The 20,748-nt window shown below is 42.2% G+C and overlaps 1 protein-coding gene across 8 annotated transcripts in view; it reads right to left on the minus strand.

The window, feature by feature from the left end:
- The window catches only part of RAPGEF2 (Rap guanine nucleotide exchange factor 2), a 417,203-nt gene that overhangs the window by 151,402 nt on the left and 245,053 nt on the right, over positions 1-20,748 (minus strand). For all 8 annotated transcript variants that reach the window (XM_068278845.1, XM_068278847.1, XM_068278850.1 and 5 more), the window contains 2 exons: positions 6,126-6,201; positions 3,080-3,247 (listed from right to left, as the gene is read on the minus strand). In XM_068278845.1, coding sequence (XP_068134946.1) covers positions 3,080-3,247; positions 6,126-6,201 — 244 coding nt within the window. The remainder of the gene's footprint in view (positions 1-3,079; positions 3,248-6,125; positions 6,202-20,748) is intronic.

Here is a 20,748-nt window from a genome sequence, read left to right on the forward strand (position 1 = left end):
ACCATGGTCAGTAAACCATTTACCAGTGGTTTTAGCACTGTGAGCAGGTGCCAGGTCGTGCTGAAAAATGAAATCTTCATCTCCATAAAGCTTTTCAGCAGATGGAAGCATGAACCCACTTTTGAACCAGAAACAGCGGCAGAAGCGCCTGACCTGGGCTGCAGAGAAGCAACACTGGACTATTGCTCAGTGGTCCAATGTACTTTTTTCGGATGAAAGCAACTTTTACATGTCATTCGGAAATCAAGGTGCCAGAGTCTGGAGGAAGACTGGGGAGAGGGAAATGCCAAAATGTCTGAAGTCCAGTGTCAAGTACCAACAGTCAGTGATGGTCTACCCCATCAGCTACTGGTGTTGGTCCACTGTGTTTTATCAAGGGCAGGGTCAATGCAGCTAGCTATCAGGAGATTTTGGAGCACTTCATGCTTCCATCTGCTGAAAAGCTTTATGGAGATGATTTCATTTTTCAGCACGACCTGGCACCTGCTCACAGTGCCAAAACCACTGGTAAATGGTTTACTGACCATGGTATTACTGTGCTCAATTGACCTATGGTTTACTGACCATGGTATTACTGTGCTCAATTGACCTGCCAACTCTCCTGACCTGAACCCCATAGAGAATCTGTGGGATATTGTGAAGAGAAAGTTGAGAGACACAAGACCCAAGACTCTGGATGAGCTTAAGGCCGCTATCGAAGCATCCTGGGCCTCCATAACACCTGAGCAGTGCCACAGGCTGATTGCCTCCATGCCACGCCGCATTGAAGCAGTCATTTCTGCAAAAGGATTCCCGGCCAAGTATTGAGTGCATAACTGAACATAAGTATTTGAAAGTTGACTTTTGTTTGTTTTAAAAACACTTTTCTTTTATTGGTCGGATGAAATATGCTAATTTTTGGAGATAGGAATCTTGGGTTTTCATGAGCTGTATGCCAAAATCATCAATATTAAAACAATAAAAGGCTTGAACTACTTCAGTTGTGTGTATTTGAATCTAAAATATATGAAAATCTAATGTTTATCAGTACATTACAGAAAATAATGAACTTTATCACAATATACTTATTTTTTGAGAAGATCCTGTGTATATATATATATATATATATTAGTTATACCCAAACAAAAATATAAAGGCAAAGCATGCATATAAACAGATTGTGGCCAGAAAATGAGCCCTAGCCATGCTGACCCCAGCTGGGTATAAAGTACAGGAGTCTGGGGGGTGTATATTTTACACTGTTCATTTATGAGAACTAATTTAATGGTAATTTCCACTTCAGTAAAAGCTGGAAACCCCCCAAAGCTAAGTGGTAGTAACAAAAAAAGTGTTTACAGGATCCCTCTGAGAATCATGTAATCTTTCTTGTAGGCTGCAGGGGAGTGACAAGCACTAAACCCTCCAGACACACGTATGGCTATGTGCTTCTTGGTGCACAGACACAACCAGACCCTCCACCAAATGATTTCCTCCAGATTTCAAATTACATAACTGCATTGGAGTTCATTAAGGAATACTGCTCCACTGCTATGTCTGGTCAGCTTCCTAACAGGCCCGCAGAACAATAGCCAGCTTGCAAGAGGACAGAAAATTCAATTAGGTGGCCTGGTGCGCAGAGTTTGCCAATTAGCTTGCTTGTAGTGCTGCAGAGAGGTCTGATGATCCTTTTATCATTTTCCAAAAATAGACTTTTCCATGGATAACAACACTTAAGAAGGATGTACCGGTTTAAGCAACTGGGAATTGCTGTCATTCAATCAGCTATTCCCAACGATGGCGATCACCACACTTGAACTCATGTCTGTTACTGAAAGAGTTGTCTCTCTGCTTGGAATCCCACTATCTAGTATAGTGTAGGGACAGCTTTATTTTTCTTACTAACATCAAAATGGCTCTCTAAAATACTCACAGCTTTGATTCATGGGGCGTAATAATTGCCCTGTGACCCCCACCATCTCAGGGGGTCCTGGGGGGTTAAGGGAGCCCGCTTCTGTCCAGAGATGCAGTGCGTGGCAGCAGAAACGGAAGCACCCTACCAGTGTGACTCCTTTCGGCTCCTGCATGTCATGTGACATGCACCAGGGAGCTGCAAGCAATTACACTGTACGGTGTGGCTGAAGAGAAGAAAGAAGAGGACATGTTGCAGGCTGATGGGTGCTTATGGGTAAGGGAACCCAGACATTTTTTTTTTGATCTATGGGGGAATAAGGGTTTTTGCAGGAGAACAGGATGGCTCTGTTTCACTGTGGGGCCCGCTGGGATCTAGTTACCCCCTGATTGATTCTATATCAAATTCAGCCCAGAAGGATGTGTCTATATACACTCCCCCATTTATGTAAGTAGAGTGTAACAACTCAAATTCATTAAAAGTATCGTGAAGTCACCAGAATGATGAAATTTTGGGGGAAGTTGTAACATATGGCCTGCATTTTTGTGGTTACTGGCTTCTTAAATGTATTGGGGGAGGGTGCATATTTCTATTCATCATTATAGACGCACCCTACTGTAATCCATAGCATCCTACATGACTAACAAACGAGCAGGCAGAGAAGCCCCTCCTTATTGAGCACAGAGTGAGTGATCAGGGTGTGTTTCCCATTATCTAGAGGCAATCGTGAAATACACAACACAAGGGAAAACTCCTTCCCTAGATGCCAGGCAACAATAACTCACTTCATAGAGATGATCTCTCCAGCACAGCAAGTAATCCTGCAAGCTGCAGTGCTGACTTAAAAGCAGGACTTTGCTTTGTACAAGTGAATTTCCAGTCTAGACAGATGTTACTACCTAAAGAAAAGACAGGCTCTCCAGATCTAGGCTAATTCCTTCCAGCACCTTAATAGAATTTCAGCATTTCTCAGCGCTGCATCCAGGGTCACGGGATTAACGGCACTCTTGAGACCCATCTCTTCAGCTAATCATTCCAGCAGAATGGAAGTAAATTGTCCTTGATTTAGTAATGTTCCATATATTTCAATTGTCCTGCGCACAGGGCACTCAACTGACACTTTAACCAAAAGCAGCAAACCATCTGCCTGAACGCATAGGAATATAGCAAAGCACAAAGGAGGTTACTCACTGTGTGGTAGCCTCTGGGCAGGGGAGGTTTTCCAACAGGATAAGGATCCACCGTATCAATGATAGTCTGTCTCTCTCCTTTCTGATTGATCTTCCTGAACCTCCGGCGAGACTGCCGGTGAGATGCCTGTCGCTGGAAATATTCTTCATTTTCATCCATATAGTCCACCTTAGGAAGATAAACACAGTCAAGGGTATAGAAATAGCTCTATAAATACACCTATCTTTACAGGTTGCACTAAGCAGATTCCATGGATGCCACCATTACCATTGGAGTGGAAACCATTTGTTTGTTTAGTCCATTTTGGCCAACTAGACAGACAGATAGATCTAGATATAGTTATTCACGCTGACCTGCAGCAAACACTGCCAACAACACTAAACTTGACCAGAGCCAGATCATCCAAGAGGCAACCTGGCCTTGTCCCTTTACATTACTAAAACCTATGTAAGGTAAAATGTTCTGACAACTCTGTTAATCCATTGAAGTGATACTTTAAGCCTCATACACATGCTGGATGATATTTAGGCAAGGCAGCTGATAATGACTGCCTCTGCCGAGAACTGAAGATGTCTACAGCTGCTCCCAATGCCTGCTGACACCTTGGCCAGCAAACAGCCTGGCGCATCACTTCTGCCAGCACATCGTTCTCCCCACTCACCCAACTCCTAAATGACATTACACCTGTGCTGCCCCATTAGCCCTCTGCTTCTCCCGCATAGCAACAGAACACATTGTTAGCCAACAGGCTAGTGGTTCATCTGTATAGCCTTGGTGCTGCAATGTTGCCCAAGGGACCGGGTCCCGATCCCCACCAGGTGACAGACTTTCTATGTGTGTACAAGGCTTAAAGAGAAACTCCAACCAAGAATTGAACTTTATCCCAATCAGTAGCTGATACACCCTTTTACATGAGAAATATATTGCTTTTCACAAACAGACCATCAGGGGGTGCTGTATGACTGATTTTGTGCTGAAACCCCTCCCACAAGAAGCTCTGGGACCGCAGTACTTTTGGCAGTTTGTTACAATGTAACAAGATTCACAGACAGGAATTAGCGGTTTACAGCTGTCTCTAACAGCCAAAACAGCTAGCAGCAGCTACATAACCTGCCCACAGTAAAAATTTCACCATGTAATAAATGTCAGAATGTAAATCAGGGAGAGGAAAGATTTTACAATGAGCAAACACTGACTAAATCATTTATACATAATTATTGTAAAAATGAAACACTTTTTATTACATTATTTTCACTGGAGTTCCTCTTTAAGTCCTGGTGGTAGTCCAGAGGCCTGACTGCCTTATTATGTGAACCCCAACCCCTTCGTTACCTAACCCAAAAAAACTGCAATGAATCAGAAGAGGGGGGGAGGTGCAACACTGCTAGCCCTGCCTAGGACCAGATTTATGCCTCTCTGGTCCTGACCTGTCCATGTTTGCTGCAGTGCCCAGAAGAGGAGAGAAGTCACAGTGTTGGTTGTGTTCTCTAGTTGAGTTGAATCACAGAAGTGGAGGGGCAGAGGTAGAAATGATTTGGCAGGTAACAATTCACATACAGCTAATTTAATCAGTAAATTTAGCTGTGCGCCTGCAGCACGGCTGTAAAGATCCTGATGAGGACTATGTAATAACAGTACAGATAAAAATCTGTTGCAATCCACAGTGACCAATCAGGAGAAGATAAATCCGTGCAATGAAAGATCCCGAGGCAATTATTAGGCTACATAACGATAATGACTCACACTGGGGCAAATATTAGGTTCTGCAGAGATAATGACTGACATTGGGGGATGTATTACTCTTCACAGGAATAGTGACTGAAATAATGTTAGGCTGCCTAGAGACACAAGACAGTGTGGTCTATCCTAACATCATTGCCCAATGAAAATAATCACACTTCCACAATATACTCATGGGAGTTAGGAAATAACACTGAGCAATGCTTCCAGGTACTGAAAATGTGATTTTACTTGTCTATGATTATTTGATTATACCGGATCTATCTTAGATTATCTAGGCTATCTGAAAATGAAATAGAGGCGTATGAAAAATCTGTTCATCTACCAGATAACAGCTGAGAAAATGTCTCTTTGCAGATTGATTTTGCCGGAGGACTGATTTACAAATATTTCAGATCTCTTTTAGCAAATGTCTGACTCCAAACAGCTTGTGTCAGTCCACTCTCTCTATTAGCCGTATAATACGCTGGTAAATCTTCTGCAATCAAATCCACTCCCTGCTGCTGTGTACACACTGAGAGGAGTCGCTCAGAATGGCAAGATATGTCACAGTAACACTTGCTTTCTTCATATCTCATTTCAAAACTTTCTGCCTACAGAATTAAAGTGGGCCTGACCTCTTATACAGGACAGAAGGAAACCACAGAAATCCACCCTGTATGTATTTAAAGATTTTAGCCTGTCTAATTTCCCCTCATTTGTGTCACCAGTTGTAATTGGATCTATCCCGTGTCATCAGTTGTATTTGGATCTATCCCATGTCACCTGACTGCCATGGCAGAGATGGCAGATAAGCTCATTTGAAAGCACAGGCTGTTAACAATATGTCAGCTTTCATAAATCAGGAAGTAGAAACAGTGCAGATTTATTTTAGGATTTGTATCATCTGTAACAATGAAATGTTTTTCTTTAAAGGTTTTTATGCTGTTGCGTATCTTTTATAGCAGAGAGGAAGTTCTGAGTTCAGTTCCGCTTTAACAAATCTATGCAAGTCTTGTACCGACGTGGTAAAGCAAAGAAGCTTTTCTTCAGAATGGGTTAATGTGAACATGAGACAAGTTTCAGAAATCAGGCCATTTTGCTTCCATGGAGTGAAACAAGGGGTACTGTGCATGTTTTGCCTTCAGGAAGGAAATGGTCTGATTACTCCTTCTGGAATGCCAATATTCTCACAGTGGGCTGCACACCACACCCATCCCCCATTAAGCAATGCAGGGAAGATTAATAGAGCCAGAAAGAGGTACGCCTGCAACTGAGAAGCAGTACAGTGAGCATAATATGATAGAAGCACACAGCTTACACTTACCACAATCATTTCGGAGGGTTCCAACACAATGCATTCACAGCCACGCCTGAAGCTTCCTGCGGATCTCTTGCCAAAGCTGTGGATACACAAAACAAAGCAGAACATTGACTGGGTGTGCATATTGTCTCTGTAGGAACATTAACATGCATTCTATTTCTGGTCAATTAAGGGAACATGGATCATTAATAAAGTGATGTGTGAGAAAATAGGTCTTATAGCAGCAAGGTCTCCAGACATTACAGCCTAGCCTGCACTTCTGGTTCCTGTTCACATGCTCCCAACCATCCTCAGCAAGCATCCTGGTGCCGGAGCAAACTGTTCCCATAGAAAAGCATTATAATGGACACATGTTTGCTCTATAAAACACATGGTCCAGCTGGCAAAGTGCCAGGCAGATCAATGACCCACCCCAGTTTACAAGATCTGCAAAAGACAACTGATGATAAAATGAAAACATCACATAGCAAAAAGCCATTGTATTCAGAACATCTGTATTAAGATTCGTAGTCCTAGCCGCAATGAAACCAAGTAGCAATCGATATTTAGAATTTATTATTGTGTATTTATACAACACTGGCATGTTCCACCTCGCTTAATGCTGGGAATATACGATGAGATTCTTCAACAGATTTTCTGTCCGATTGATTTTCTGATCGTTTTTCCAATTGATTTTCTGATCGTTTTTCTAATCCATTTCCATTCACTTTTATGAGAAATCGATCAGAAAAACCATCGAAAATAAGATCGGACCTGTTGGAAATTATCTATCGAACCATCTACTGTATCTACCAAAAAATCTCATGGTGTATTCCCAGCATTACACAGTACACAGCTATGTCACTAACTGTCCTTCAAAGGAGCTCACATTCTAATCTCTACAATAGTTATCGTCTAATGCTGGGAATACACCATGCAACAATCAGATAGATGGGTTGCTAGATCATTTCCGACAGGTCTGGTCTGATTTTAGGCCTGATCTGAATTGATCAGAAAATCGATCATAAAAACGATTTAAATCATATTGGTTTTGTCAGAAATTATCTATCGACCCATTTATCTGACAGGAAATTGCACGGTGTATTCCCAGCATAATATTTGTACCATAGTCTAAAGTCAAATTTGGGTAGAACCATCTAACCAACAGTATCATTCTCTTTACTGATCTTGTTTATTGAGGAATATCATTGTAAGTATTGGTCTGCTGCTAACCTCATCATAGCAGACTGGTCAGGAGCCATGTTTTGCAGCTGGTTACAGACTCTTTGGCCAGCCTCCTACATTATAAAGTAGATGTGGAATCCCTATGACTCCCTCCTGGCATCACTAATTACTCTGCATCACATGAGAACCAACAAGTGGTGAATGCAATGTGATTAGCTTGTGAATAGACTGATGACTGCCCAGAGAAATTATGTGGAATGCAGTTAGGGAACCAAAAGCCTTTTTTTAATGGCTGTTCATGAATAAAATAAAGAAAAAATAAAATGTTCAAAACAGTTTAATTTTTAAAAGGTGGCTAGCATAATACCATAGTCTGCTTCCTTACTGTGACTTTGGTTGTGCTTGAAACTATAATTATTAGGAGGGTGTACAGTGTGCTATACACTACTTTGACATCTGTGTGTGTGTGAGGTTGTAGAACTAACCTATATAAAAATATGCTAATTATTAAATTAATTAAAATATCCACACAGATATAATGTACTAAAAGGAGAACTTGCCTGTGTCTACATTTTTTTTTGATGTGTGTAGGCTTTCAGATTCACGTTTGAAATCTCTGACCAGTGTTTGGAAAAAGGAAGTACAACTAAGCACATGACTCCCTCAGTGTAGTTCTTGTAAAAAAAAATTCCCCCAATTTAGTCATGGAATGGGTTCACAAATTTGTTGGTGTTGGTAACACCAGTAAATGACCGGCTGTAGATAGAAGTTTATTACAAGCTTGTGAGAAAGCTCAAGTTTCTTTGAGATTACTCATGCTTTATTCATGTTAAAGAGGAGCTGTCTATACTATCTCAGGAAAAATAAACATATATAAGTAGATAAATACTTTCTCTACTTACATAACATATGTATTGCACTGTCCACATTTAGATTGTAGTGATTTTTCTATAGTACAAAGAAAGAAAATCCTTCTTCGAAATTTCCATTTTTACTGTGTCTACTCCTCCCTCAGGGCCTGTTTCCACTAGCGTAAAGGGTGCAAGGCGATCGCCGCATCACCTCGTATCTCCCACAGGTACTTCCGGTTTCCATCCGTACAACCAGATGCGGCGTCATGCGGCTTCCCGTCCGCGGCTATAAGCACTCTGATACGTGCTGCGGAAAACTGCAGCATGCTATCCATAATTTCCCCAGTGTTGCATCACGCCAGAAATTTGCGTCAATGAAAACTACTCCATTGACGTGAATGGGTTGCAGTTTCCTTGTGTTGCGATACGGAGCGGTCTTCGCATAGCAACGCGTCTAGTGGAAATGGGCCCTTACTCTGTCTGTGTATCATTGCCCGCTCTCCTCTCAGTCTTCAGACACTCCCACCCAGCTCTGCAGTAGAAAGTGCATTGTCTCAGCGTGAGAAATATTGGCCAAACGGAGAGGAACAGAGGTGTGGGAGGGGAAAATGGGAGGAAAAGAGGCTTCAGCCAATCAGGCTGCATTAGCTATGTCTGAGGGGAAAGTAAAGAAAAAAAAAGAGAAAACCTAGCATGCCCTGCAACTTCCTTTCTGCGATAGATGTACCAAGTAAGCCAGGGAAACTGGGGAATAATGTTTTATGGAGAAGAAAAGTAAGAGTGATTTTTAACTTTTGGATTGCTGGTTAGCATCCTTATTACTTGTTTACCAGATAAAAATAAATCACTGATTTATTGCCTGACTGTTACGCTTTAAGGGACCCATACACCTAATGATTTTCCCGCCGATATACAGCAGATTCGATCACTGTGATCGAATCTGCTGTGAAAAAATTGCGCAAATGCTGACTGAACGATCGATTTCCGTACGAAATCCATTGTTCCCGTCGATCCGTCCGGGCGGAAGAGGTCGCTCGATCGCCGGTGGGTCGGGAGTGAGTCGATAGCGGCGTTTGAATGTCCGACGACCGATTCTAGCGGCAATACGTTACATGAACCGGCCGGCACGTATCCCCGCTGTTACAGCTGCTCCTTCTCCGCTGAGTTCTGGCAGGCTTCACTTCTTCCTGTCCCGACAGGAAGTTTAAACAGTAGAGCACCCTCTACTGCTTAAACTTCCCTGGACAGGAAGTACAGTGAAGCTGCAGCCCTGGAGCCCAGAGCGGAGAAGAAGATAGCGGAGACTGGGGAACTTGCGCTGGCCGGATCAGGTAATGTATGCAGGGGGGCAGCAGCAGCTCCACAGATGGTGAATCGATTTCATGCTGAAATCGATTCACAATCTGTTTGCAGTAAAGGCAGCCATACGATCCCTCTCTGATCAGATTCGATCAGAGAGGGATCTATCTGTTGGTCGATCTGATGGCAAATCGACCAATGTATGGCCATCTTAAAGGTCTGAGGAAGAGTCAATCTAGACTCGAAACAAGCTGGTATTGTTTCCATAAAAAACAGTATATTATACAGGAGCTCCCAATAAGGCCAGTGCACACGTAACTGTTGAAGCACTGTCTGGATCAATGTATTCTGTGCTTTCATATTGGATGTAATTTCTACTCCTGAAGAGGAAATATTTATATATCTTGTGAAGATTTACATGAACAAAAAAAAAAGTTTGTCGCAATATTTTATGGTTTCTTAAACAATTTTTTTTTTCCTTATGCGTATTACTGGTATTCCTATGGTGGAACCAAGGACAGTGCATTTAAATGCAGATACTCCCAGAAGATATGTATACACACGTTTTCCCATGACACTGCACATGTGTTGATCACATGACTTGTGAACAAGGAGTGTATGAAGGATTATTCTCAGCTAGTTTATAAAATATTCATTGAGCAAATATCCCAAACTAACACTTACATGCATCAGCTTAATAATAAATGCAATGAAAAGTTTACAATCCAGCGAATTAACAGCTACTATTCTCCAATATAACAAAGCCCCCACTTTCTTTAGACACAGAATAGATACCAGTATCTGTAGAACCATTTCTATAGTAAAACAAGTGCACACCATATAACAAAGTAACATAAAAAGCACATTTCAGAAAGATTACAAGGCAGTATGAACAGACAAATGTTTAAAAAATCATCAGCCACACTTCATAACACTAAAATGCTATGCATGACCTGAACCAAAAAAATCATCACCAGGTTGCAGATCTTGGAAGCAGTTCTATTCTTAATGGTTCAATAAAAGCACTGTGATAGAAAGCAATAAAAGATCTGCGAGTCTCAATGCTCCATCAGAATATTACCTGCGGGTGTAAATGCTATGAGGTGTCCACCTATAAAAATATATCACTCTACTTTCACTTGATTGTGCTTTCAAAATAGAAGCAGGCTATATTAAGGTGCGCTTAGCCTGTGAGCATACAAAGGCAATGGCATCTATCACCAGACACTACCTTATGTTGAAACACCAGCCTGATACAAGTGTTTCCTGAAAGCTTGAAGATGTTATGTTCTAAATAAAACATTTATTGGAAATGGAATCAGACCAAATGTGTCAGGATCTAAATATCCCAGCACTTATCAAGAAGAGCAGTAATAAAGCAAGCCTTTTTAGAAAATATGCTACATCCACTTATATGTAACATGCATTGCAAGAACCATAAACACACATACAAATTTTATGTACACATTTCCTATGTTTAATCTATTGCACATTAAAGTTTATTTAAAAAAAAACTACAGGAAACATTTTGTTTTTACAGCACAAAAATCTACCTTTTGTTGAGGAAATGAGAAGCAGTGAAATCATGTAGCAGGTATTTCTAGGCACACACTGAGGCCTAGTGCACACCAGAGCGGTTCGGTCGCGTTTTTAGGAACGCTTGCGGCTGAGGAAACGCTTGGGTAATATTTTTCAATGGGCTGGTGCACACCAGAGCGGGTCAGTTTTAGCTGAAACGCAAACTCCCGGGCTGCAGCATTTTTTGGATTTCGGAGGCGTTTCTGCCTCCAATGTTAAGTATAGGAAAAACGCAAAACGATTGATAAAACGCCAGATCAGAGCGGTTTTCCAGGCGTTTTTGTTACAGTAGCTGTTCAGTAACAGCTTTACTGTAACAATATCTGTAATCTGCTACACAAAAAAAGCTACACAAAACCGCAAAATGCTAGCAAAACGCTTTATAATAATAAGAAAAAACGCTTCAAAAACTGCTAGCGGTTTTTGGTGTGCACTAGGCCTGAATTCTGTTACCAGGGTTAATGCTGGGAACACACAATGCAATTTCCTGATCGACGGGAATCGGGTGATCATTTTCGACATGTCCAACCAGTTTTCGATCAAGTAATGGATCGACCTTGATAAAGGGATAGATTTTCTGATCATAATTTTGCAAATCGGGAGCAGTTTGAACATGTTCACTAGATACAACTTACATTGTGTGTTCCCAGTATAAAACTCAACTGATCACTGATTCCAGCACCACGCCTCCATGGTTACAGGGCGTCACATGACACGCTGTCAGGACATGCCAGTTTATTAAACGCTGGCTGCCAGTGTGTAATACACTGGCATGTCATGTGACACCCTGTAGCCACGGCGCTGGAATCGGTGATCCGGTGAGTTTTAATCCTCGCTTTTTGCCCACTCGCTACTCAGCGGGACAGATGTGCGCAAGACAGATACAGCCCGCACTGCCCAGCTCTGCTCTAAGGTGTATATGGTTGGGGAGACTAACAAACAATAAGGGTGCATTCCTGTTCATTCTGGTGGCTTCCTGTAGAGCTACAGTATAGCGCTGGAGGTTGACCGAGAGTCCATACATGGCGTTGCACAGCACTGAACAGTGCAAAGCTGTGGTTTGATCAATTCTCAATATATTCCTTGCTGTGATGTTCTATGTGTTGAAGGAATCCATTCCTTTCTGAAAGGAACTGATCATTTTGGAACATTGGGTGAAAATCTAAGTGTATTGCCAGTTTAAGATTTCTTGTTGGAGATTATGTTCAGAATACCTGCATAATGTAAGAATACCATGTATAATACATTCTCTCGCCCGCCCCCATGCACATTTCCTTTATTTAAAGCCACCTCGCCTGCCGAGCGCACACCCAGCGCTCTACAGACCCGGACACTGGATATTTGGCACTTACTTGACCTGAGGAAGTGGCGGTTTCCTAGAAACGCGTTGTCACAGTGCTTATGTTATAAAATAAAAATCTGTTCTAAACCTTTTTATTTAGATACTCCTTGTGAGTGTGGTCTTGCTATATATCTATCTATCTATCTATCTAGATAGATAGATAGATAGATAGATAGATAGATAGATAGATAGATAGATAGATAGATAGATAGATAGATAGATAGATAGATAGCCTTTGTATGTAGTGCGCATGTAATTGTCAATTAACTTGCATACTTTTTAGGCACAGACTAACCAGCAAGCTCATGGTGACCCAGAACTCATTGGAGTGTGTAAGGGACTACAATGGTCCTAAAAGCCCCCTTACTTTTTATTAATCTATTTATAGAGACATACAACAGTGCCTACTATGCGTGATAGCGGTGAAGCCTAGCTTTAAACATTCCAAGCCAGGTCATGTTTTGGACATCAGATTCCCATGTCATAGCATATGACCCTCAAAGGTGACCCTCCACACTCTGTGCCTAAATGGGGATGTAAGGTCTAGTGATGAGGTCAACTTTCTCTCTGCCACATGCCTGGAGACTGCTGGGCTGCGTTTCCCCCCTTTGCACAAGTATGATATAACATACGATGTCAGTTGTTTGTAAAAGTAGTCTACCTCTTCATGGACACTAAAGCAACCTACAGACATTACAAAATCTTAATGTAACTTTGCACCAGCTGGATTAGATTGGATTAGGCACAGCCTGCTTCACAGGAGCATTTTAACACAGGCTCATGACACACAACACAGGAAGAAAACAGGACAATGAGGCTGCCTTCTGTATGGAGAAATAACAGTGTATTTTGGAGTGCGCTGGCCTCATCAGAGGCTACTTTAGGGACAGTCAGATTTCCTTTAGCTGGGTGTGGTTTACAAAGGTGGCTTTTATGTTTGCCAACACAGTACAGGTCCACCAGAATCTTGAAAAAGGGCAGCCAAGTTATGACTATTATGTTCAGCATCAGCTCCTTCTCCCTTTCTAGACCTGAACTCTTGCAATGAACAGACGGAAAACAAACAAAGGCACCTTGTATGTACTAAGACAGTTTAGCATGTCTAAAGGTGGCCATACACGGGTCGATTTGCCATCAGATCGACCAACAGATAGATCCCTCTCTGATCGAATCTGATCAGAGAGGGATCGTATGGCTGCCTTTACTGCAAACAGATTGTGAATCGATTTCAGCATGAAACCGATCACAATCTGTGGAGCTGCTGCTGCCGCCGCCCCTCCCCCCCCCCCCCCCCCCCCCCGGCATACATCACCTGCTCCGGCCGGCGCGTGTCCCCCGGTCTCCGCTCCGGGCTTCGGACCAGCTGGCTTCACTTCATGTCCAGTGAAGTTTAAACAGAGGGCGCTCTACTGTTTAAACTTCCTGCCGGGACAGGAAGTTCAGTGAAACTGTAGCCCTGGAGCCCAGAGCAAAGAAGAAGACAGCGGAGACCGGGGGGACTCGCACCGGCCAGAGCAGGTAATGTATTGCCACTGTATTGCTTCGGTCATTCGAACGCCGCTATCGACGCACTACCGACCCGCCGGCGATCGAGCAAAATCTTCAGCACGGACGAATCGACGGGAACGATTGATTTCGGACGGAAATCGATCGTTCTGTCAGTGTTTGCGCAACAATTTCACAGCAGATTCGATCACAGTGATCTAATCTGCTGTATATCGGCTGGAAAATCGTTGTGTATGGACCCCTTAATTCTCCCTCATCTGTGACTAATCCCAACTGTAATTTGATCTCTCCGTTGTGTCAGCTCAGGAATCCCCTCTAAATGTTTTTCTTAAATGTTGGTTATCTTTTAAAGCAGAGAGGAAGTTCTGAGTTCAGGTCTGCATTAAAGGACAACTGTAGTGAAAAGAATATGGAGGCTACCATATTTATCTCCTTTTAAACAATACCAGTTACCTGGCAGCCCAGTTGATCCATTTGGCTGCAGTGGTGTCTAAATCACACCAGAAACAAGCATGCAGCTAATCACGTCAGATCTGACAATAATGTCAGAAACACCTGATCTTTCTGCATGCTTGTTCAGGGTCTATGGCTGAAAGTATTAGAGGCAGAGGGTCAGCAGGACAACCAAGGGACTGGTATTGTTTAAAAGGAAATAAACATGGCAGCCTCCATATGCCTCTTGTAACAGTTGTCCTTTAAGCTCTGCTGCCATGTTAATCCAGTGACCTGAGGTGACCAGGCATAAGTATCTATGTAATAAATTAATCAGAAAACTACCTTTGTTTTACTGCCGACCATTTGTACTCTATTGCCCTGGGCAGGCGTCCAAAATTATCGATAATAAATATAACCTACACATAAGTTGGAGTAATTAAGCTCATTAGTAAGCAGCAGTATGAATCACTCTACTACCTGGACTGATGAGTTAATAGACCTTGCCTCTCATAGTGATTGATGACTATGAGTTATGCTGCTCAGTGCACATATGGAAATCTGGTGTTATGAAAGCAAATTGCCCGTCATTGCCCGTCTGATCAGGCATGCACAGTGACATATATATATATGATAGACCGTGGCCCACCCATCACACTGGACACAACCATTCCACTGGATCAAAAACATATTTTGTAAGACAAATTAGGTCAGTGTTGTCCACACAGCAAAAGACATAACAGACAGTGACTGCTTTAAATCTAAACTTATGGCAGCAATTTTCCTGAAATAACTTCGCCATTCAACCAAAACAAAGCGCTAAAACACGGTTAAGTCCTGGAATGGGCAAGCTCAACTAATCATGCAACCAAGCAAAACAAACAATTAACAATCCGTATATAAAATTCCTAGTTACATGAAGTTCCAAAACTGGGTAATAAAAATAAACTAGTATGTCTCTGTTATTGTGCAGTGAATAATTACAATATTATATAATATATAAAATATATAAAAGAAATCCGAATAACATTTCATTCCATTTATAAACGAATATAATAACAATCTTGTCGTCCAACTTGGTCACAGCCTATCACTCTTGCATTCAGGACTTCTTACGAGTGTCACCTCTCCTTTGGAACGCGTTCCCAAAGCCTGTCCGTCATGCTCCAAGCCTAGAAATTTTCTAACGCGCCCTGAAGACACACCTCTTTAAGCATCTTATAATTTGTTATAGCTAGAATTTGAGGCTCACTGCCTCATCCATGAATCCCTTTGTCTATTCCCCTAGTGCAGTGATCTGCAAACTTGGCTCTCCAGCTGTTAAAGAACTGCAAGTCCCACAATGCATTGCAGGAGTCTGACAGCCACAGTCATGATTCATAAAGGTAAATACATTGTGGGACTTTTAGTTCCTTAACAGCTGGAGAGCCAAGTTTGCAGATCACTGCCCTGGTGTTTCCACCCCACTACTCCCAAACAAGTTCACAAGGGCAGGATTCCCTCCCTAGTTTCCTTCTTCTGTACATATATTATCAAATGAACATGTACCAGTATTGGTGATGTTTTCAAACTACAACTGCACATCAATTGTATGCATTTGTACTTGTGTTGCTGGGTGTTCTGACTGTACAGTAGGCTGAACTGTTCATGTACATATGCTCTTCTTTGTTGTGTGTTTTGTACTATGTACAGTGCTACTGAAGACTTTGGTACCATATGAATATAAGAATAATAATAAATACACTGGGATAGAACCATCAAACTTGCCTTTTGGGATAAATGTAACAGATTATCTTGTGGTAGAAGCAATCCCAAGAGCTGCCACTAAAATCAATTTCCTAGGTCTACCATTTAGCTTTTGAACTTTTCTTTAAAGGTTTAGGATTCAGAACTAAGTATCCTCCTTCCTCTAGAGCACAGGTGTCACACTCCAGACCTGGAGGGCCAGATCCATGCCAGTGTTTAGGATGGACTGAGAAATAGAGGAATGTGTTCTACCTGATGGACCACACCGTTCCTGATTCAGACCCATCACTTCATTTGGGCTGTGCCAAAAAATGTGCGAGGCCTCGAAGGACTGGTTTGACATCCCTGCTCTAGAGAGAGAGACAATGCGAAAGTTGTAAAAGTTTGTTGAATTGTGCATTCAGTAATGTATAGTATATGTCAATATCCTCATTTGAATCCCTTTCTGGGTCCCTCTACCCCAAACATACTCCAGAAAACTAGAGCAGCAGAATCCCCATCCTGAAGCATTGAGCTTCATGGTGAATTTCAATCAACAGAAATGTGTCTACCCAGCTATACTATGAACCTGCTGACTCCAAGTGACTTCTGCATACATCTCATGCATATGATGTATTGTGATTGTCAGATTGTGCCAGCATGAACGGCCGTCATCTGAGGTCACCTTCAGACTTCTTGTGTGTCTGATGCTGTTTGCAAGTCTGTCTTGCAGATAAAAGGCGTTCCATCCAGCTGTTTCATAATTTACAACACGATAAGCAATTAAAAGTTCACTCCAAAATCTTCAAAGTCAGAGAATGGGTTGGATTGTTTGCTGTGTGGAAACAGAGACCCTTTTCTTCCAATGGAGCTGAATACAGGAACTTTTACATAGATTACTGACTGTCAAAAAGCTTCTAATAGCTGCAGCTTACATGCTGCCTATAATTATCCCATGATAAGTAGCTGAGTTGATGTCAGCTTTTGCCCGTTTCCTTGCGTATGGAGTTTTTCTCAAGTTTGTTAAAATTCAGATCTATTTTACAGACAGAACTGTTGAGCTATAATACTATTAAAAAATGCATGAGAGCAGCTTTTTAGCAGAGCGTATTCTCCTTGACCCCATTCTGACAAAAGCTATGGTGCTTCCTTCATCAATACGTACTTTCAGCTTTTCTGATGCCTCCGCAACCCTTTCAAGTGGAGCTTCTCCTGGGTCTGACATGACTTGTATAACTTTGAATTAAAGCTCTCCTGCATTACTACAGGTAGTCTCTGCAGCCAGATTCTATTGCCAGAGTCAGCCAGAAGTCTCAGGGCTCATTTCCACTATCGCGAATTCGCATGCGTTTTTCGCATGCAAATTCGCATAGCAATACAAGTCAATGGGACTGTTTCCACTTCTCAGGATTCCTTTGCGTTTTTCTGTGCAGAAAAAATTCGCATGGCAGAGCCATCAGAATTCGCATACCGCATACCGCTATGCGAATCGCATACAATGTATTTAATAGGAAATTCGCATGAGGTTTGGGTATGCGAATTTTCATGCGAATTTTTATGCGAATTCGCATAGAAACAATGGAAAAGCACACCAGCACTGCCATGGTTAAATTCGCATACATCGTCATCCATGCGAATTCGCATTAAAAATCGCCTTGTCCCGCATGCGAATTTTGCATTCGCATGCGAATTTTTACCGCGGCGATTCGCACCGCACAAGTGGAAATGCAGCCTCAGGGTTTGCATACATTATTCAATTTCTCTACATCCCATTGGAGAAGGAAGCAAGGTCAGCAATAATGTGGTAGTATTAGTCCTCATTCATACAAGAGATAGCCCAGTACATCCAGCGCATGTCCTTGTACCGGCAACACTTTTACCTTCATTATATACAAATCAAAATTGGTCAGATTCTTTTGTATTATGTGCCTGTTACCATTTTAAACCCACTAAATAAAATCTCTACTTGTGTTTAAAAATACATATTTAACATACATAATAGTTCAAATCATCATTTTGTATTTTAATTTTGTTAAAAATTACAATTTAATTTTAATCAAACTACTTTTCCATACAGCCAGATCAATATGTCACAAGATTTAAGAAATTAATAACATTTATATTGTGCTTTTCTCCTGGCGGACTCAAAGAGCAACAGCTGCGGCCACTAGGATATGCTCTATAGGTAGTAGCAGTGTAAAGCTGAGTACACACGTACGATAATGATCGTTCGAAAACGACCGATAACAACAATCGGACCGATATCGTGCGTTCCAAATTTTCCAACGATCGTTTTTTTGGACGATAACGACCATTATCGTTCAATCCGACCGATCCAACCCGGCGGATTTTTTCGAAAGATAATCGTTCAATTGTTGCAGTGTGTACAAAGATCGTCCGATAAGCCAGGGGGCAGAGCAGCAGTTTTTTTTTTTTTTTTTTTAAATCATGTAGCGAGCCCAGGGCTCGCTACATGATAGCCGCTGCTCAGCGGCATCCCCCCACCCGCTTCGATCGCCGTCGGCGATCTCCGATCAGGAAATCCCATTCAAAGAACGGGATTTCCTGGAGGGCTTCCCCCGTTGCCATGGCGACGGGGCGGGATGACGTCACCGACGTCGGGACGTCATTGGGAGTCCCGAACCACCCCTCGGCGCTGCCTGGCACTGATTGGCCAGGCAGCGCACGGGGTCTGGGGGGGGGGGGGGGCGCGCGCCGCATTAGATAGCGGCGATCGGGTGGGGCCGGCGGCGATCAGAGTGCTGAGAGCAAAGTGCTAGCTGCGTCCAGCAAAAAAAAAAATTATGAAAATCGGCCCAGCAGGGCCTGAGCGGCACCCTCCGGCGGCTTACCCAGTGTCCAGCACGGGGTTACCGCTAAGGAGGTTAAAGGAGGTGACAGGGAGCAGGAGACACAGTTCCAACTGTCCTGTGTCCTAATCACCCCTCCCAGCTGCACACGCTAGGCTTCAAATGTCAAATTCTAAATGTAAGAAAAAAAAATTTGCACCAAAACAGCAGAACGAGAGCAACAACATCAGAAATCCCATCATGCTTTGCACAGCATCAGGGGAAAAATGCCCGGGCAGTTTTCTTCTGTGCATCGAAAATTGAGGCTTGTATAAGAGAAGCAAAGTTCTGATGCTGTGAAACTGTTAAAGAAACACCAAGCTTTTTTAGTGCTGCGGAGTAGATTTTTAGTCTGGAGGTTCATTTTAATACTCTTCTGCTATTGACAGATCTGCTCATTATGGAGGAGACGGAGCACCACCACAAGCCTACACCAAACTTTTCATCATGATCATTTGCAAATGATTATATCTCTGCACCAAAAGAGGTAGTTCATTTATAAATAATAGGATGTATGTGGCTAAGCAACAGTCAAATACATGGGAAAGTTGGTGCTATCTGCATCAGCTGAGCAGTAACTTCTAGGCAGGTCCAGCCCAGGCCAGCCACTGACAGGAGTAGAGGCTGTATGATAAAACAATTGTTAAATATATCTTTATGTCCAGCATCAGCAGAGGTCATTAGACACACTCGTGCTGCCCCAGTTTAGCACCCACATATAAATACACTTTAGTGGCATAGCACTGTGCAAACTGTGGCACTGACGTATCAAAGTGTCTGAAAGAAGTAGTGTCTGTGGCGCTAACTGGTGTAGTAAAATGCAGCCGGGACAGCCAGAAAAAAACACCCAAGTAGATAACTTCTTGTTCTACTTACATAACATATGTATTTTACTATTTCAGTGAATTATATACAGTAGAGAAAAGAAAATGGTTCCTGGTATTATCCCATCCTAACTCCCTCTGACTGAAGCCAATCCTAATGTAATTTCCACCCTTACCTTTTTTTTTCTCCTAGGAACTGCACTGTCATAGCTAGCTTGCTTTGTAAACACATAAGAGCACAGCATAGATCAGATTTAAGCAGCTCACTGAACAGCCCTCAGCCAATCAGTGAAAAGCAGGAATGTGGGAAGGGAAATGACAAGCTTCCTTTTCGTCAGCAATGTACCAAAATAGACCCAAGCTGACAGATAAGATTTATTACAGCAGAAACATTTCTGAATAGATTGAAGTGCTTGCAATGTAGGGTAAGGTTGCAGGCTGCATAATAAACACAGATCAGTGGGTAAATGGAATTCTGTGGCTGACAATACCTCTGTAACACATAAAAATCAAATCTGAAATGGAAAAAAAGTAAGCTAAATTTAATATGCAGGTAAGAAGAGATGTATGGCTGCCAAAGACAATATCTACTGAACAGAACCAGACATGGAGGATGCAGAAGAGAGACAGGGAGTCCAAGGTAGGAACATCACATCTACTGAATGGCCCTCTAGAGGCCATGATTGGCAAGTAGACCTCTCTGCTTAGCACAGGTTCTCACGCCGAAGCCTAAAACCAGAACACTATAATAGAAAGCATAACAAAACCCTCCTGTCATAAAACCAATATCAAAGGAAAAAAGCCACACAGCATTGCTCAATCCATCTTACCCTTGAATTAACGGATAATAATTTTAATTATCAAAGACCAACCAAGGATGGGAAATAGGAAGCAGGAAAGATTATTTGCTTTATTTCCAAATGCAGGATTAGTGCAGCTATTATTGTCTGCTCTTTGTGTTCTTCTCTCTGGAGAAGGGATTCACAGCACAATGATAGAAAATGCCAGAAGGAACAAAGGCCCAGCACATTGCCTCTATAACATATTGATCCGCTC

The sequence above is a fragment of the Hyperolius riggenbachi genome, chromosome 1, assembly GCF_040937935.1.
Source record: "Hyperolius riggenbachi isolate aHypRig1 chromosome 1, aHypRig1.pri, whole genome shotgun sequence".
In the NCBI taxonomy this organism is placed as follows: domain Eukaryota; kingdom Metazoa; phylum Chordata; class Amphibia; order Anura; family Hyperoliidae; genus Hyperolius; species Hyperolius riggenbachi.